This window comes from Scardinius erythrophthalmus (assembly GCF_964197995.2).
Source record: "Scardinius erythrophthalmus genome assembly, chromosome: 1".
In the NCBI taxonomy this organism is placed as follows: Eukaryota; Metazoa; Chordata; class Actinopteri; order Cypriniformes; family Leuciscidae; genus Scardinius; species Scardinius erythrophthalmus.
Window position 1 is genome coordinate 27,918,337 of NC_138221.1, and position 14,814 is coordinate 27,933,150.

A 14,814-nucleotide genomic window follows, 5' to 3' on the forward strand; every position below is an offset into this window, starting at 1 on the left:
AGCATAAGACAACAATTGCAGAACACTGTTTCTAACACTAAATACATCAAAACGTCAAAAAACTCAAATCAGAGGTGGTCATACACAACGAAGGGGTATTTATTATTAATTATTATTAATTAAATTAATTAAATAATTATTTATTATATAGTCCCTGTGGGTGATTTGACAATGTTGCCTGACTCTGGTTTATTAGTTATCACATCCACAAGATTGCCGGTCTTTACCCCGATGTTCTCCTGAAGCAGATGTGCCTGGGAATTATCAGAACAAGCAGGAATTTTGGTTCCATCTGGGTTTTAGAGGATTGAGCCCCTTGTTTCAGTAATTGATGTACATTATGTTTCCAGGTTCCAGTAGCACCCAAGTTGGCGATGTAGGACACAGGTCCTGCTCTGGACATCACCACTCCCGGTATTTTTCTCTAGTCACAAACAAGGATGGAGTCTCCAGCACGAAAAGCTGTAAACTTAGAGTGTTCTTGGTGTTGTAACTGCTAAACCTCCTGGGACTGGCTCATGGTTTTGGCGAGACTGTGTTTTAGAATATCCAGCCGGGTTCTTGGTTTGCGATTGAAGAAAAGCATGTGGGGTGTTCATGTGGAGTGTTCCTGTCCAAAAGTCTCTGGTGGATTGGAGCTGACCCTCTGGAGGATTTAGAGCGTATTTGAGTGTTTAGACAAAACGTTTAGCTTGTTGCACCCCATTTGCCTTCAGGAAAAATTAAACCTCCTCAGCACAAAACTGTGGGCCATTATCACTGACAATAATGTAACACACAGCAGATGGTCAGATCACCAGCTCTATCTCTCTATATGTTAATGTACTGAAATTAGCCTGTCTTCTGCTCTGAGACCTAATTAAATCACTGGTGTCCTAATCCACAAACACCTCTATTGCCTCAAGATTCTGCCTTCCTGGATACCAGACCCAACGGCGCCGATAAATGGCGCAAATCATTAACTGCCTAATCTGAAAACAGAGATTCCTTACTGCTGACCTCGGAATTATGGCTTGGCGAACATCCGCTGACCAATAAGAGCAATCTCGAGAGAACCCCAAGGATCCTCTCTCTGACATTTATTTACATTTAGACACTCATTTAACACGCTCAGAAAACAAAGAGCTCTGTCTAACCAGATGTGCTAAACTGATAATCTCATCAAGACCAGAAAAGCGCACACACACATAACCTCTCACCCCTCCCTCAAGGACGAAAGTTCAGCGCCAAGCCTGAACTCTCGAACTGTGTCAACACACACACACACACAGAAACACACAGATCCTACCACGTGTGAATCAAAATCATCTTGTGAAATGTTTAAAATGTATTCTCTTGATGTATGCATGATCCCTTGTCCCCAAATATTATGCCTATATAGTTTATTGATTTGTAATCCATTTGATGTGACTATAATCGCGAAAAATCATGTATCCGCGGGTGACTATGTCATAGAGATACCATTCGTGGTATCATTGTGTTCCATAAATCCCAACGGTGTGGAATCTTTAACCCAAAATCTCCGAAGACGCATTATTTTATTAAATCCAGTGTTATTAACGATAGGAACAAATTTAGCTTCTCCTTAACTATTAGGAAGGGGCGTGAGCCTCCACAAAACGTCAGGAGGTAGTCACAATCGCCCTTCCAGGCGATTGGGTCACGCACCTAAAGAGGCTGGGCTTAACCCCTTCAAAATGCCGCGCTTCTCTGATCTCAGTGCACATCGCCAGAGAGAGAGAGACGACACGCCTTCTTCCATCCTTGGAAGCTTCGTTCGCGTTTATTTTCATTTTTCTTCCAAGTTTTATTTTCTTAAAACTACTTTTACTTCAGTTGATAGTCTCCTTCAACCAACCCAAGATACCAACTTAAAGCTAAAGATCATTTTGCTGAGTTCCGCTCGCTTCAAGTCGCTATAGCAACTAGACGCTGTGATCACGTGACTCCGCTTCCGTCCAACACAGACGAGACCACACAAAGAGGGCCGATCTACAACTCAGACGTAACGTAGACCTTAATTTCCAACCTGAAGTGCTGTTTAAAGTGTCTAATATTGCTGTGCCTATTGGGGTCTTGTTGTGACTGACTGAACTGTCTCTACCTATCTCTCATTTCTCTTTACTCACACTTACACACTCTTCGACGCACACATCTGCACCTACACACACACATACACGCCCACCTCTTCACGCGTCTCCTAGACATAAACACACGGCCACGTGCTGCTAAAGGCGTGCTCCTACACACACACATACACACACACACACACCTCTCCTTACCACGCTCTCAGTGTACACACACAAAACCCTTTCTTAAAATTCTCTCTCTCTCTCTTATATTCTCCCTTCTTCCTTCCCCTACTCTAACCTTTTTATCTTACGTTTATTTTGTTGTATTCCCTATTTGCGATCGTATATTGTTTTGTTTATGCATATTCACTCCTGTGTGATTGAAAATTAGTACATGTAACCAGTAGCTCGTTTGAATAAACTTTGTTAAATCATTTGAATTAAGTTTGCCGTTTGTTTCAATACTGAGTCCCTGAGTAGTGCAGATCTTTACCTCTTAACGCTCTACGATAAATTTTACTATTGAAAGAAATCTCAAATGGTCTAAAACACTAAGATCTTTATTTTCTTGTGGCCACAGAGAATAAATTGTCTATCAGTGTTAAAGACGTGAGATTTCCGTTCAGATATTGTACATTTTGTGTGCTGGACATACAGTTCGTACAATAAATGAACATTCTTCAACTTGTATCTAAAATTTCCCCAAATTGAACATATTCTACCCGTCTATATCAGTGAGTACTACAAGCGATTGTGTAACCTCTGATATAAGCCGAGGTTTTGACCAATTCCCTATTTGGTAATTCTTTAATTCATGTAAGCAACATATGCATAGTCACATTAATGCTAATTTGAGCTAATTAATTCCCTAACATAAGTCATTGTTGTTACAATAACTTCTGTAGAAGCGTGTCAGAAATAAAGTCAATCTGATTAGTAACAAGTGAAGCTGGTTATGCTGTTTGTGGAGTTGTTTAATCCTCCCCACTAAGCAAAATGATGTCTAAAAGACGTCTTTTCAATGTCTTTGTCACAAAAGTCGTATGTTGAAAAGACGTCTACTGAGGAGCAAGAATGAAAGTTTTTATGACGTCTTTTTTCGACGTGTTCTGCACGTCTGATATAGACGTTCATGGAACCTTCGTACAAGGTTAAAAACTAGTTCAAATGTGGCCTTTGTGTGGACATATTTTCAACATCATTTAAGGTCTCATTTAGATATAATTTATACTGTTTCTGGACCAAATAAACACTCTCAGGTTTATTTCAATGTAATTTGTAATTGCAAAGCAACTCACAGACAGTTTGTGTTTGTCACCGTTGTTGTGAATCATATGCAAAATATTGATGTCTGTGTGTGACTACATGATACACTTGCTGAAAACATCATGTGCACATCCTTTTTATCCACCTCTAAATAAGTGATAATTTAAATGCTATTGGTGCCAATACTGCAGTTCCATAAGGTGGGCGGCTATAAATGCTAAAGCATCGGACAACATTAGATGCTTGTTTTGCGATGATTTTTTCATCATCAACAAAGAGCTGATAACAGCTGATCTCTGCCACGCAGTTACAGCAGTCAAAGAAAAGCTTACGCAAGAAGAACGGGGACCAAGAGACCAACTAAAGCAAACACTGATCAACACAATGGTGACTTCAAATGAATCAAATATCAACATCTAAACCTCTGTTAATTCTCACTAAGATCTTCTGTAGATGTCTGACAAAAATAGTCAAATTATCTGTATTTTATGTCTGTGATTAAGGGCAGCACAAGTGCCTGAGCCAGAAAGTCTTTCCTTCAGATCTGTATTTTACAGGAAATGTATTTTAAAAACACACTATTACAGCAGCAAAAAAAAAAGACAAAAGATTGAATAAGAGATAAGAGCCCAACTAAATGAAACACTAATCATCGTTATGGTGATTTCAAATGAAACACATTAGAGTTTAACCCTCTGTTAATTCCCAATAAAACTTCTGTAGTTGTCTGTCAGAAATAAAGTCAGTCTGGTTAGTAATAAGTGAAGCTGGTAATGCTGTTTGTGGAGTTGTTTAATCCTCCTCTGCTGAGATCTTCACAGATTTAATGTCTTATTTTATCTTCAGTTGATTTCATCTGAGGCTGTTTATTTATGAGATTAATATCATGTTTTGCTCAAAAATCACTATATCGTGTTTGAAATAACTTCTGTGGTCCCATGTTGCTTCTTAACAGAGTGAGACAGAAAATATATTATTTTATACAATTCTATACTGTGAATAGTATAGGCAGGGTTTGAAATTAACTTTTTCACCCACCGGCCAAATTGGCAACTACATTTTTAAGTTACCGGCCATTCAGAACTTCTACTAGCCAAACAAAGAAGAAGAAACTAGCCAGATTAACTACATCACATCTTATATAGCCAATCTACACACACACACACACACACACACACACACACACACACACACACACACACACACACACTATTATAAATATATTTCATACATTAATTTCTTATTCAAACAAAATGCTGTCATCCAGCCATCTCCTCCCTTCCTCATTCATTCTCATCCTTTTTACCAAAAATGTGTTTTAGGTGGACAGATCAATACAGTACAATAATAGGATGTTGGAAAATAGCAATGTATTTTCTGTTAACCAAATGCTTTTTAATCTTCGTTATTGCCTCAATGCAAATGAACAAGCACTACGTTATTTGTTGCGTAGTGAAGTGTTTAAGTAGGCCTAAGCTAGATATACAAAATAGATCACGACTCATTAATTGAGTATTTGCGCTGAATCCACGCAGATTTGGCTTACACGAACTTCCACAGCAAAGTGAGTAAACATTTGTTACACACCAAAATGGCTAGTGATTTGACAGCTGTGGCGAGCAGGACGAGGCGAGGGGCGTGAGAGAGAGTCGCAAGGCCGGTGGCTTGATTACTGATGAGGGACACCTGCGCGACGCACCGGTCACTTATCTCTCATGGAGGAGCGGAAGTATAAAAGGAGGAGCGACGACGGTGGAGATCGAGAGAGGCCAGGACTATTTTATTTGATGTGACAGCAGTCGTCCGTGAGGGGCTGCTGTATTTTACTTTAGTTTTGTATTTGTTTTATTTCATTATTAAAGTCTTTGAATGTTTGCCGGTTCCCGCCTCCTTCCCATAACAACAAACTGGTACAACAGCCAGCGTTATTCAAAAGCACTAGATCCCTCAAGAACATACAGCTCTTCTGGAACTTCTGGTAAGTTTTTTATTTTTATCTATGGATTTTTGGTAAATTAAAGAACAACTGATATAGGGTGAACCCTGTTTACCCATTTCTACTCAAATTGCAGAGAAAAAGGTACCCAGAATGTACATAAATTAGTAATTTGTTCAGTTTATAATCTCCACCCCTTCCTGAGAGCTACAGAGACTTTTTTTTCATCTTTTATAGTCTTTCTCCATGACCTGCTGCATTAATATGCATTTAAGAGCTGATCGAAGCAACTCACCGTCCTTCCACAACTCTGAAACAAACTCGATAGTAGATTGGTTCAGGAGAGTGACCACGACATAGTTCAGACGGTCCATGTTCTTCATGGGCCACTCGTCTACATTATATTCCACCTGAGAAACACAGTTATAGACATTTGGCAATCCCAAAGGAAACACTGAAATCCCACATCAGTGCATCTGTGGAGCAGACAAAGACCTTTCCAGCATAATGGATGATGCAGAAATTGGCCTCGCCCTTCAGTTTCTTGGTTTTGTGGAATTTGGAATGCGTCCTATGTTCCTGCAGGACTTTCTCCACAAAATTCTTGCCCGTAGCTTTCTGCAAATGGCACTCTTCGTCCAGGAGAGCCAAGATTCCAGGAGGATTCTTCTGGATAAGGGAATACAAAGTCACAATCAGAATGTCCCATCTGATTAAGATTATTTTTAGGGATGGAAATCATTAGGAATTTTAAAAATGCAAATGATTCTCGATTTTCAACCCAACATTTGGATCCTTAACTCGTCAGATTTGGCAAGATGACTCCTTTAAAGGCCACATGTCATGTGATCGCTCTAGCAGGCGTGTGATTGGTGGAGTGATTCTGTTCCCCGAATTAGGACATACAAAAAAAATTTAAACTCGTGCGTATGCGGTACGTGTTGCGGTGCGTATGCGGTGCAGGAGCAGCACACGATAGTGCTTTCACATATGCTGCGTTTGCAGTGCGCAACTGGTCCGCGGCTGTACCACAAACACATTCTCACGCCTGTTTCATAAATACTCCGTTTGCAGTGCGTATGCGGTGCGTATTTTTTTCCGTACCCATGTTAACAGGTGGCTGCGGATCGGCTCCGCTGCGTGTTGGATCCGTGCTCCGCTGTCCTTCAATACCTACCAGGTCCGGATTTGTTGCGGAACGGCTGTGGCCATGACTAACGGGTCGGGGACCCACGAGATCTCGCGAATTCACATATGATCGCGCGATATAATGCTGAATTGCTGCGGAGCTCTCCGGCATCCAGCAAAAATAGAAGCTCTGTGTATCTGCTCCGGAGGGCTGCGGATCGCCGGAGTCGGAACCGAAGTCGGTCCGCAGTCAGTGAAAATACACAAATTGATTTCCGATTTCCGCAGTTGGTGGAAATTAGGGGTTAGAGCTTTCACACTGCACACGGATACAGTCCATCGATCCGTTCCAGTTGCGGTGCGTATACAGCAGTGCGTATACAGCAACAAGTCTATTTTTGCTGTGCTGCACGCGCTGAATTAAAGTGACAGCGCATGTTTTGTGGTCAAAATGAACACAGATTGACATGAAAATGTAGTAAATGGTTTTTAAAAATCAAGTATATTTTTTGATAAACAACACTGCTAGATATGCTGTGTAGAATCAAATGACTCTCTATTATGAATAAAACAATATAAAAACCATAAGTCCTATATAATCAAAGCATTAGACACTGAATAAGATCAGGAATTCAGGCAATTACATGACGTCAATATGACTTTCATTTTCGACCTATTTCGTGACGTTATTTTGACATCAATGTTTGATGTCACATTGATGTTAAATTGACATCAAATGCCCACTGGGTAGTAAAGGAGTTCTGGTGAAACTTGCTGTTTACCGTTCGAAATTAATAAATAAATGCGCTGGCTACATCATACATCAGCTACATCGGCTGTACCACAAACAAATACTCACTCGTTTCATGGCAAATCCAGAAGTTATGCAGCAACTTTTATTTTAAAAAAAGTTGTCAGCATTGCGATTCTCTTTATACACATAGGCCTACACTCTTTAAAGGGATACTTCACCTCTGAAAAGATGAATGTGAATTTAAAATAGGTCATTTATGTAGAAGAAATGTGAAGAAATTTTTTAAGTCTTTCTAGTCTGAGAAAAGCCAGAAAATGTATTTTTGGCTCATGTGGATGAAAGACAACAACTCCCAGAATGCACTTGCTTCGCTGCCCTAGGAGGCCACGCCTACTGGTAAGAGAGCGCAGTTTAAAACAAGGTTAGGCTACCAGTGAGTCTCCGTGACGAATCTGCCTGGGATTTCGGGATCGCCCAAAATGTCCGGGATTCAGCTTTTGCGTTCTACAGTCGCCATTCATCATGTTTACTGTGGCGAGCAGGACGAGGCTGACGGCCGCGGGAGAACGGCGCGAGGCCGGTGGCGTCATTACTGAGACGCGCCGGTCTCGCAACGGTGGTGCGGGAATTTTCTTAGCAATGTTAAAACGCACATCAACTGATCACTTGTTTAGCGTTCATGTAAACACTACAGTCAGATTCACCGATCGGAATGAATTCAGTTAGATTGAAACAAGAGGTGTGCATGTAAACAATGAATGGCGACCGCAGAAAGCAAAAGCCGAATCCCGGACATTTTGAACGATCTCGCCCGCCGGACAAGTCCGGGAAAAGGAGGATGTAACCCCTACTTACTCAGCTTTCTCCTACTATTCAGCTTTCTCCACAGAACAAGAGCCTGCTAGCTTAGCTTCCAAAGAAAGACGGCTGACTGTGTGTACATTCTGTGAGTGAGATCCCACCCTCTATGGGCGGGTTGTAAACATGCGGAACAATGCCATCTACTGGCTGTAGTCTTTAGCCTCTGGCCAGAAAATCCTCCGATGACGCAAAATGACGATTTTTGCGTCATTGGAGGATTTTTTCCAGCCAAAAAATACATAAATCTCTCCTCTCAGGGGGATATGAGGGGGGAAAGCATGGTAATTCGAAAATACTACAGGTTTTCTACTGATACAAAGCTTAATGCTAAATCCTGAAGTATCCCTTTTATGGACGTATGCATGTTTAAACACAATCTAAACAATGCAGACATCCCAAGTCTCCCGGAAGTTCCGGGAGTCTCCCGCATATTGATAGCGGCTCCCTGATACCCGCAAATGAGTTAAAATCTCCCGGAATCTAGAGCGAGCGAGCCAGAGCGCGCGTGCACAGCAGAGAGGGAGAGGGAGCGAGAGACCTTGCGTGTGTGCGTGTGTGCGCACGTAAGATAGAGAGCATCTGATTGGCCTGTTTCGGTAAATCAACCAATCAATTTTCAGTGTGGGCGGGTTTTATCGCTTCTCCCGAACCAAATTAATCAGTTCAGTGTATCTAGAAACAGGAGCGCCATGGCAACGGGAGAGTGCCACAAAAAAACATGCAAAAAACGAAAGTATAAGATACATTTTACGGCAAACCTCACATACCGTACATTTTACGGTACCTCCCTGAAATGAACTTTTGCAGGTTGGGATGTCTGACAACGCCTATTATTCCATGCATTACTTCTATTAAGTTGCTCAAGCAAATATTTACAAATAAATATACTTATATTAAAATTGCAAACATTTAAATTACAACTTAAAATTGACAAAAACAGCCGACTCTCATGCCTTTTCATTCACATTTAAATTTGAATACAATAAATCTTGCATGTCACAATAAAGAACTTGTTTATCCACCTCCACGAATGAGACGAGTGTTGTTCATTATGTCACATTGTTGAGGTAAATTGTAGTTTTCCTTTCTTTACTCCGGTCTTATGTTAGAGCTTTCACACTGCACGCGCATGCAGTCCGTCGATCCGTTCCAGTTGCGGTGCGTATACAGCAGCGCAGAGATCGTTTCCGCACCGAGTCTATTTCTGCTGTGCTGTAAACGCTGAATTAAAGCGACAGCGCATGTTTCGTGGTCAAAATTAACACAGATTGACCGTTTCGTGGTCAAAATTAACACAGATTGACCTGAAAATGTAGTAATTCAGCGTTTGCAGCACAGCAGAAATAGCCGCGTGCAGTGTGAAAGCTCTGACTTGTTAACATGGGTATGGAAAAAAATACGCACTGCAAACGGAGTATGTGTGAAACGGCCTTGAAACGGGAGTAAAGGTAAACATTTAATTGATAATAAAATTAAATAAGATAATTGAAATAAAAAGCAGATATAATACGGATGAACAAATGATAAAGCTTGGGTTGCTGAATATTCGATCCCTTACTTCAAAAGCACTTATTGTTAATGTTAATTGTTGATGTGCTGTGTTTGACAAACCTGGCAAAAACCAGACAATTACATTACTTTAAATGAGTCCACCCCACAAGATTACTGTTATAAACATGAGTCTCGTCTCGTCTGAGTCTCGTCATGAGTCTCTGTGTTTGACAAACCTGGCAAAAACCAGACAATTACATTACTTTAAATGAGTCCACCCCACAAGATTACTGTTATAAACATGAGTCTCGTCTGAAACGCAAAGGGTGTTGCAATTTATAGTAATATCTTCAGAATTACTGAGAAGTCTTGTTTTAAATATAATTCTTTTGAAGTGTTGGTGCTTAATGCAATACTATCTAGTGTAAATGATAAATCACGTTTGAGATTTGTGTTGGCTACTGTATACAGGCCACCAGGGCACCATACAGACTTTATCAAAGAAATGGCTGACTTTCTATCAGAGTTAGTACTGGCTGCAGATAAAGTCCTATCTGTTGGTGATTTTAATATACATGTAGATAACGAAAAAGATGCATTGGGATTGGCATTTAAAGACATTCTTAACTCTATTGGAGTTAGACAACATGTGTCAGGACCATTGTCGTAATCATACTTTATTGGAGTTAGACAACATGTGTCAGGACCATTGTCGTAATCATACTTTAGATCTAATATTATCACATGGACTCAATGTTTGATGCTGTTGAAATTCATTGTCATCATTGACGACATCTCAGATCATCTAGTCTCGTGTAAACTTAATTTAGCCAAGGCTGCAAAGCCGACTGCGTTACAAATATGTTAGACCTATCACTTCTGCCACTAAATTGCTTTATTAATAATCTTCCTGATCAGTTTCATCATCTCAGCATCCCAGATAGCTTAGAAGAACTCGATATTGCGACAAACTTTTGACTCTCTCTTTTCCAGCACCTTAGACACAGTTGCTCCTTTGCACTTAAAGAAGATTAAAGAAAATAGTCCAACACCGTGGTACAACGAGCACACTCAGGCCCTTAAGAGAGCAGCTAGAAAAATTAAGCTCAACTGGAAGAAAACAAAACTAGAGTTTTGTCGCATTTCATGGAAAGAGACCTCGATTGCATACAGAGAGGCCTTAAAAGCTGCTAGATCTGCTTATTTTTCAAACCTATTAGAAGAAAATAAACAAAACCCTAGGAATTTATTTGAAACAGTGGCTAAATTAGCGGAAAAAATAATTCTTCAACCCCAGAAGTTTCTAAGCAGCACAGCAGTAATGACTTTATGAACTTCTTTACTTACAATATTGATAATATCAGGGAGAAAATTATAACTATGCAACCGTCTACTACAGTATCACATCAGGCAGTGCATTGTAGTCTCCCTAAGGAAAAAATTGATACATTCATTGCTATAAGAGAGGAAGAATTTTCTGAACTCGTTACATCATCTAAATCGACAACATGTATGTTAGACCCTATACCGACTAAGCTACTGAAAGAGATGCTTCCAGAGGTCATAGATCCTCTTCTTAATATCATTAATTCATCTTTGTCATTTGGATACATACCAAACACTTTTAAGCTGGCTATGATTAAACCGCTTGTTAAAAAAACGCAACTTGATCCTACAGAATTAGTCAATTACAGGCCGATCTCGAATCTACCTTTTCTGTCAAAGATACTAGAAAAGGCAGTATCCTCACAACTATGTTCCTTTTTAGAAAGAAATGATATCTGCCAGGATTTTCAGTCAGGATTTAGACCGTACCATAGTACCGAGACAGCTCTCATTAGAAATGATTTGCTTTTATCATCCGATCATGGTTGTATCTCTCTATTAATGTAACCCGATCTTAGTGCTGCATTTGATACTATTGACCACAACATTCTTTTAAATAGACTCGAAAATTATGTTGGCATTAGTGGAATTGCATTAACATGGTTTAAATCATATTTCTCTGACCGTTATCAGTTTGTAGCAGTAAATGAAGAGATGTCTTATCGATAAGTTGTTCACTGTGTACATGCTACCCTTAGGAGATATCATTAGGAAGCATGGCATTAGTTTTTACTGTTATGTTTCACGTGTCTAGTATCTGTAAAACCGCATATTTCCATCTTAAAAATATATCTAAAATACATCATATGCTCTCAGTGACAAATGCGGAACAGTTAGTTCATGCGTTCATGACCTCAAGGCTAGATTATTGTAATGCGATTATGGGTAGTTGCCCTGCACGCTTAATAAACAAACTACAGCTGGTCCAAAACACAGCAGTTTTAGCACCAAAACTTTGGAACAGTCTTCCTAACATTGTCCGGGAAGGCTGCATAGATTAGGTCAGCCGGAACCGGAAACACTTCCCATAAATCCTGATGCACTTGTTACATCATAAGAAGAATGGCGTCTACGCTAATATTAGTCTCCTTGTTTATCCAAGGTTTACCGCAGTCCGTCGGATCCAGGCCGTATCCAGATCTGATGATGGACCTGCGCCTGGACACGACAACTCGGTCCTGAAGTGTCAACTAGTCTCTCCCCTGTGAAGGCCTCCTTCCCTTCTCTTTACCTCTGTACAGATAAAATGCTGTCGGGATAATTCCGGTTCACGTGGCTAGGCGGAAGCGATAAATTCTGTATTATACATTTTTCAAGAATTGTACCTTGGATCCTATTTCATGGTTTGCGTTCTCAAGCCACCAGGCACTGTTTTGTGCAAATGAGCGGCCGGATCGCATTAAGGGTTTTCTGTTAGAATGGTGTCATGTAAGCGGCCCCTAAGTTAATAACTAATGATCATTGCGACGGAAGTGAATCAATCAAAACTAACTTTAGCTGGACAATAACTTTATTCTAGAGCTGCTGTAAAGCCAAAACTATCTCTGTTACTTTAATTTCCTATCATCACTGTAAAGCTGCTTTGAAACAATCTATATTGTTAAAAGCACTATATAAATGAAGGTGACTTGACTTGACTGGAGAGAGGCTCAACAGTCTTCTCTATTAGGTCGATGCAGGGTTGCAGGTCGAGGCCGAAGTCAATGCATGTCCACTTGATACCCTCGCGCTGGTACTCCTCCTGCTCAAGGGTAAACATGGTGTGGTTGAACAGTTGCTGGAGCTTCTCATTAGTGTAGTTAATGCAGAACTGCTCAAACGAGTTCAGCTGCGAAGAGGAACACAACTACAGTCACTGCTAGGAACTGTGGGCAATCTCACTGTAAGCTTGAAGCAGTAATGATTCTGCCATACCTCAAAGATCTCGAAGCCGGCGATGTCCAGGATGCCAATGAAGGAGGCACCCTGACTCTTGGTCTTATCCAGAGCATTGTTGATGCGCATCACCAGCCAGCAAAACATCCTCTCGTACGTGGCTTTGGCCAGAGCCTCCACCGCGAACTTGGCCTGCTCCTGCGTCTGGGCCTTCTGCACGTAGTCATGGACCACTTTGATCCGGGGCGAGAGGATGGCGGATGTGAAATTGGTCAATTTCATGCCCATCAGATGACACACCTTCTTGGCGGCTGGAGAAGTGAAGGATAAGTTGTTAAAAAATAAAAATTTATAACACTTAACTGGCAGTAACAAATGCTGCTGGTTTGCCTAAACAGCTTGACCAAGATGATCTACTGTGTTGATCTTGTTCCCACCGGCTGTTAACTAATTGATCATCTCTAGACCAGCTAGAAACCATAAATTCACCTACTACATTCATGATGTCAATACTGGTATGGATTGTTAACGCAAAGCCTGATGGACGTGTTTGTAAAGTCATAATGGTGTGTTTACCTGTGTCATCAGGCATGGAGGCTTGGTCTGAGTGACCCTTCTTCTTAAAGGACATGTTACCCAGCTGTAGCACAGATGACATGACCCTCAACAGACCTGCAGAAGGCAATGCACACAACTGAACCACCTCAAATATCTCTAACACACAGCAGATAACACTGTCATGTCATATATGTACCGATCTGTTCTTTCTCAGAGAAGCCCATAATATTCATGGCCTCCATGGTCTCCAGGTACATGTCTTGGTCCTGCTGTCCCAGAATCGGCAAGTTTCCATTGGACAGGAACTGGTATTTATTGTAGCTCTCCAGATACAGTTCGGCTGAAATTGGTCCAATAATTAACATTCATTCCTAAACACAAGAGCCTCATCCTACTATTATTATTTTAGTTTTTTTTTTTAAACCCAAACTAGTTTAACAATCGTGTATTAAAGCAGTGAAGAGTGACACTCACAGCGTAGTTTGTCTTCTGCACCGGTGAGCATGTAGTAGAACATGTGGAAGTTCCTCTCTTCTTTAGCTTGACGAATCACACGAGACATTTCCAATAGATCTGACAATCAGAGTCAAGGACACACAAAAGAACACGAATACTCACACAAAGGCCTTTCACAGTCTGCTTAAAGCCCAAATTATACTTCGTAGTCTGCGCACTCCATCTGCTAGTCAGCAGAATGGTACAATTGCGCAAGTGTAACTGATTTAAGTGCTTGAAAACAAAAGCACCGAACTTACTTATCACTGAAATGAAAGCTTTAGCGCACGTTCTGCCAGGAAGACTCAATTAGCGTGTCACGTATTACCTCACTTCTAACCAATCATGTGCTAACACTCGCAGTATAAAAGATTGGTACTTACATTTGTCTGAGTTCGCAGATGCTGACGCTGCCAATTACCTCCATCCTCCCCAACCACCACCAAGATGGTACCTTCCCCTTCATCCTCCCCACCACCACCAGGATGGTCCCTTCCTTTATCTCCAGGGGGTCGGCTGCGCCCCTGCCTTCATCTTCAGGTAGGATATGCAGCTTCTGCTACCCTCGCGTTGCGCGCTAAGGACGGGGCCTACGCCAAAAAACTTTATAAATGTATGCTTGCTGGGCTGTTAATAAATAAACGCTTGTTAAATCAATTTATCTCCCGAGTCTTTCTGGTAGAACTTACTTATCACTGAACTTACTTAAGCTGGACTGTGAAGCTATTTTCTTCTGGAAACAAACTTTGTTGCATTTCTGTTATCTCTGTTAAGCTGCTTTGGAACAATCTGTATTATAAAAACCGCTATAAAAATAAATGTGAGTTGACTTGACTTTTTTCCCACGCAGAAAAGGGTACGACAAGCTGCCACAAACCTGACAACCCAGGATTAATTACTAATCCAGGATAAGGTATGAACTATGTGAAAAAGAACAAGAGAACCAGAAGTGCAGAAAGTTTCTTGCCCACAATTTTGATCATTCATATGCA

The 14,814-nt window shown here is 40.8% G+C and overlaps 1 protein-coding gene across 1 annotated transcript in view; it reads right to left on the bottom strand.

The window, feature by feature from the left end:
- The window catches only part of LOC308700279 (myosin-9-like), a 37,985-nt gene that overhangs the window by 18,608 nt on the left and 4,563 nt on the right, over nt 1-14,814 (bottom strand). Inside the window, exons 7-13 of the mRNA XM_081381848.1 lie at nt 13,802-13,900; nt 13,524-13,667; nt 13,346-13,441; nt 12,809-13,080; nt 12,528-12,722; nt 5,770-5,943; nt 5,570-5,684 (exon numbers count right to left, since the gene is read on the bottom strand). Of these exons, the coding sequence (XP_081237974.1) occupies nt 5,570-5,684; nt 5,770-5,943; nt 12,528-12,722; nt 12,809-13,080; nt 13,346-13,441; nt 13,524-13,667; nt 13,802-13,900 (1,095 nt within the window). The remainder of the gene's footprint in view (nt 1-5,569; nt 5,685-5,769; nt 5,944-12,527; nt 12,723-12,808; nt 13,081-13,345; nt 13,442-13,523; nt 13,668-13,801; nt 13,901-14,814) is intronic.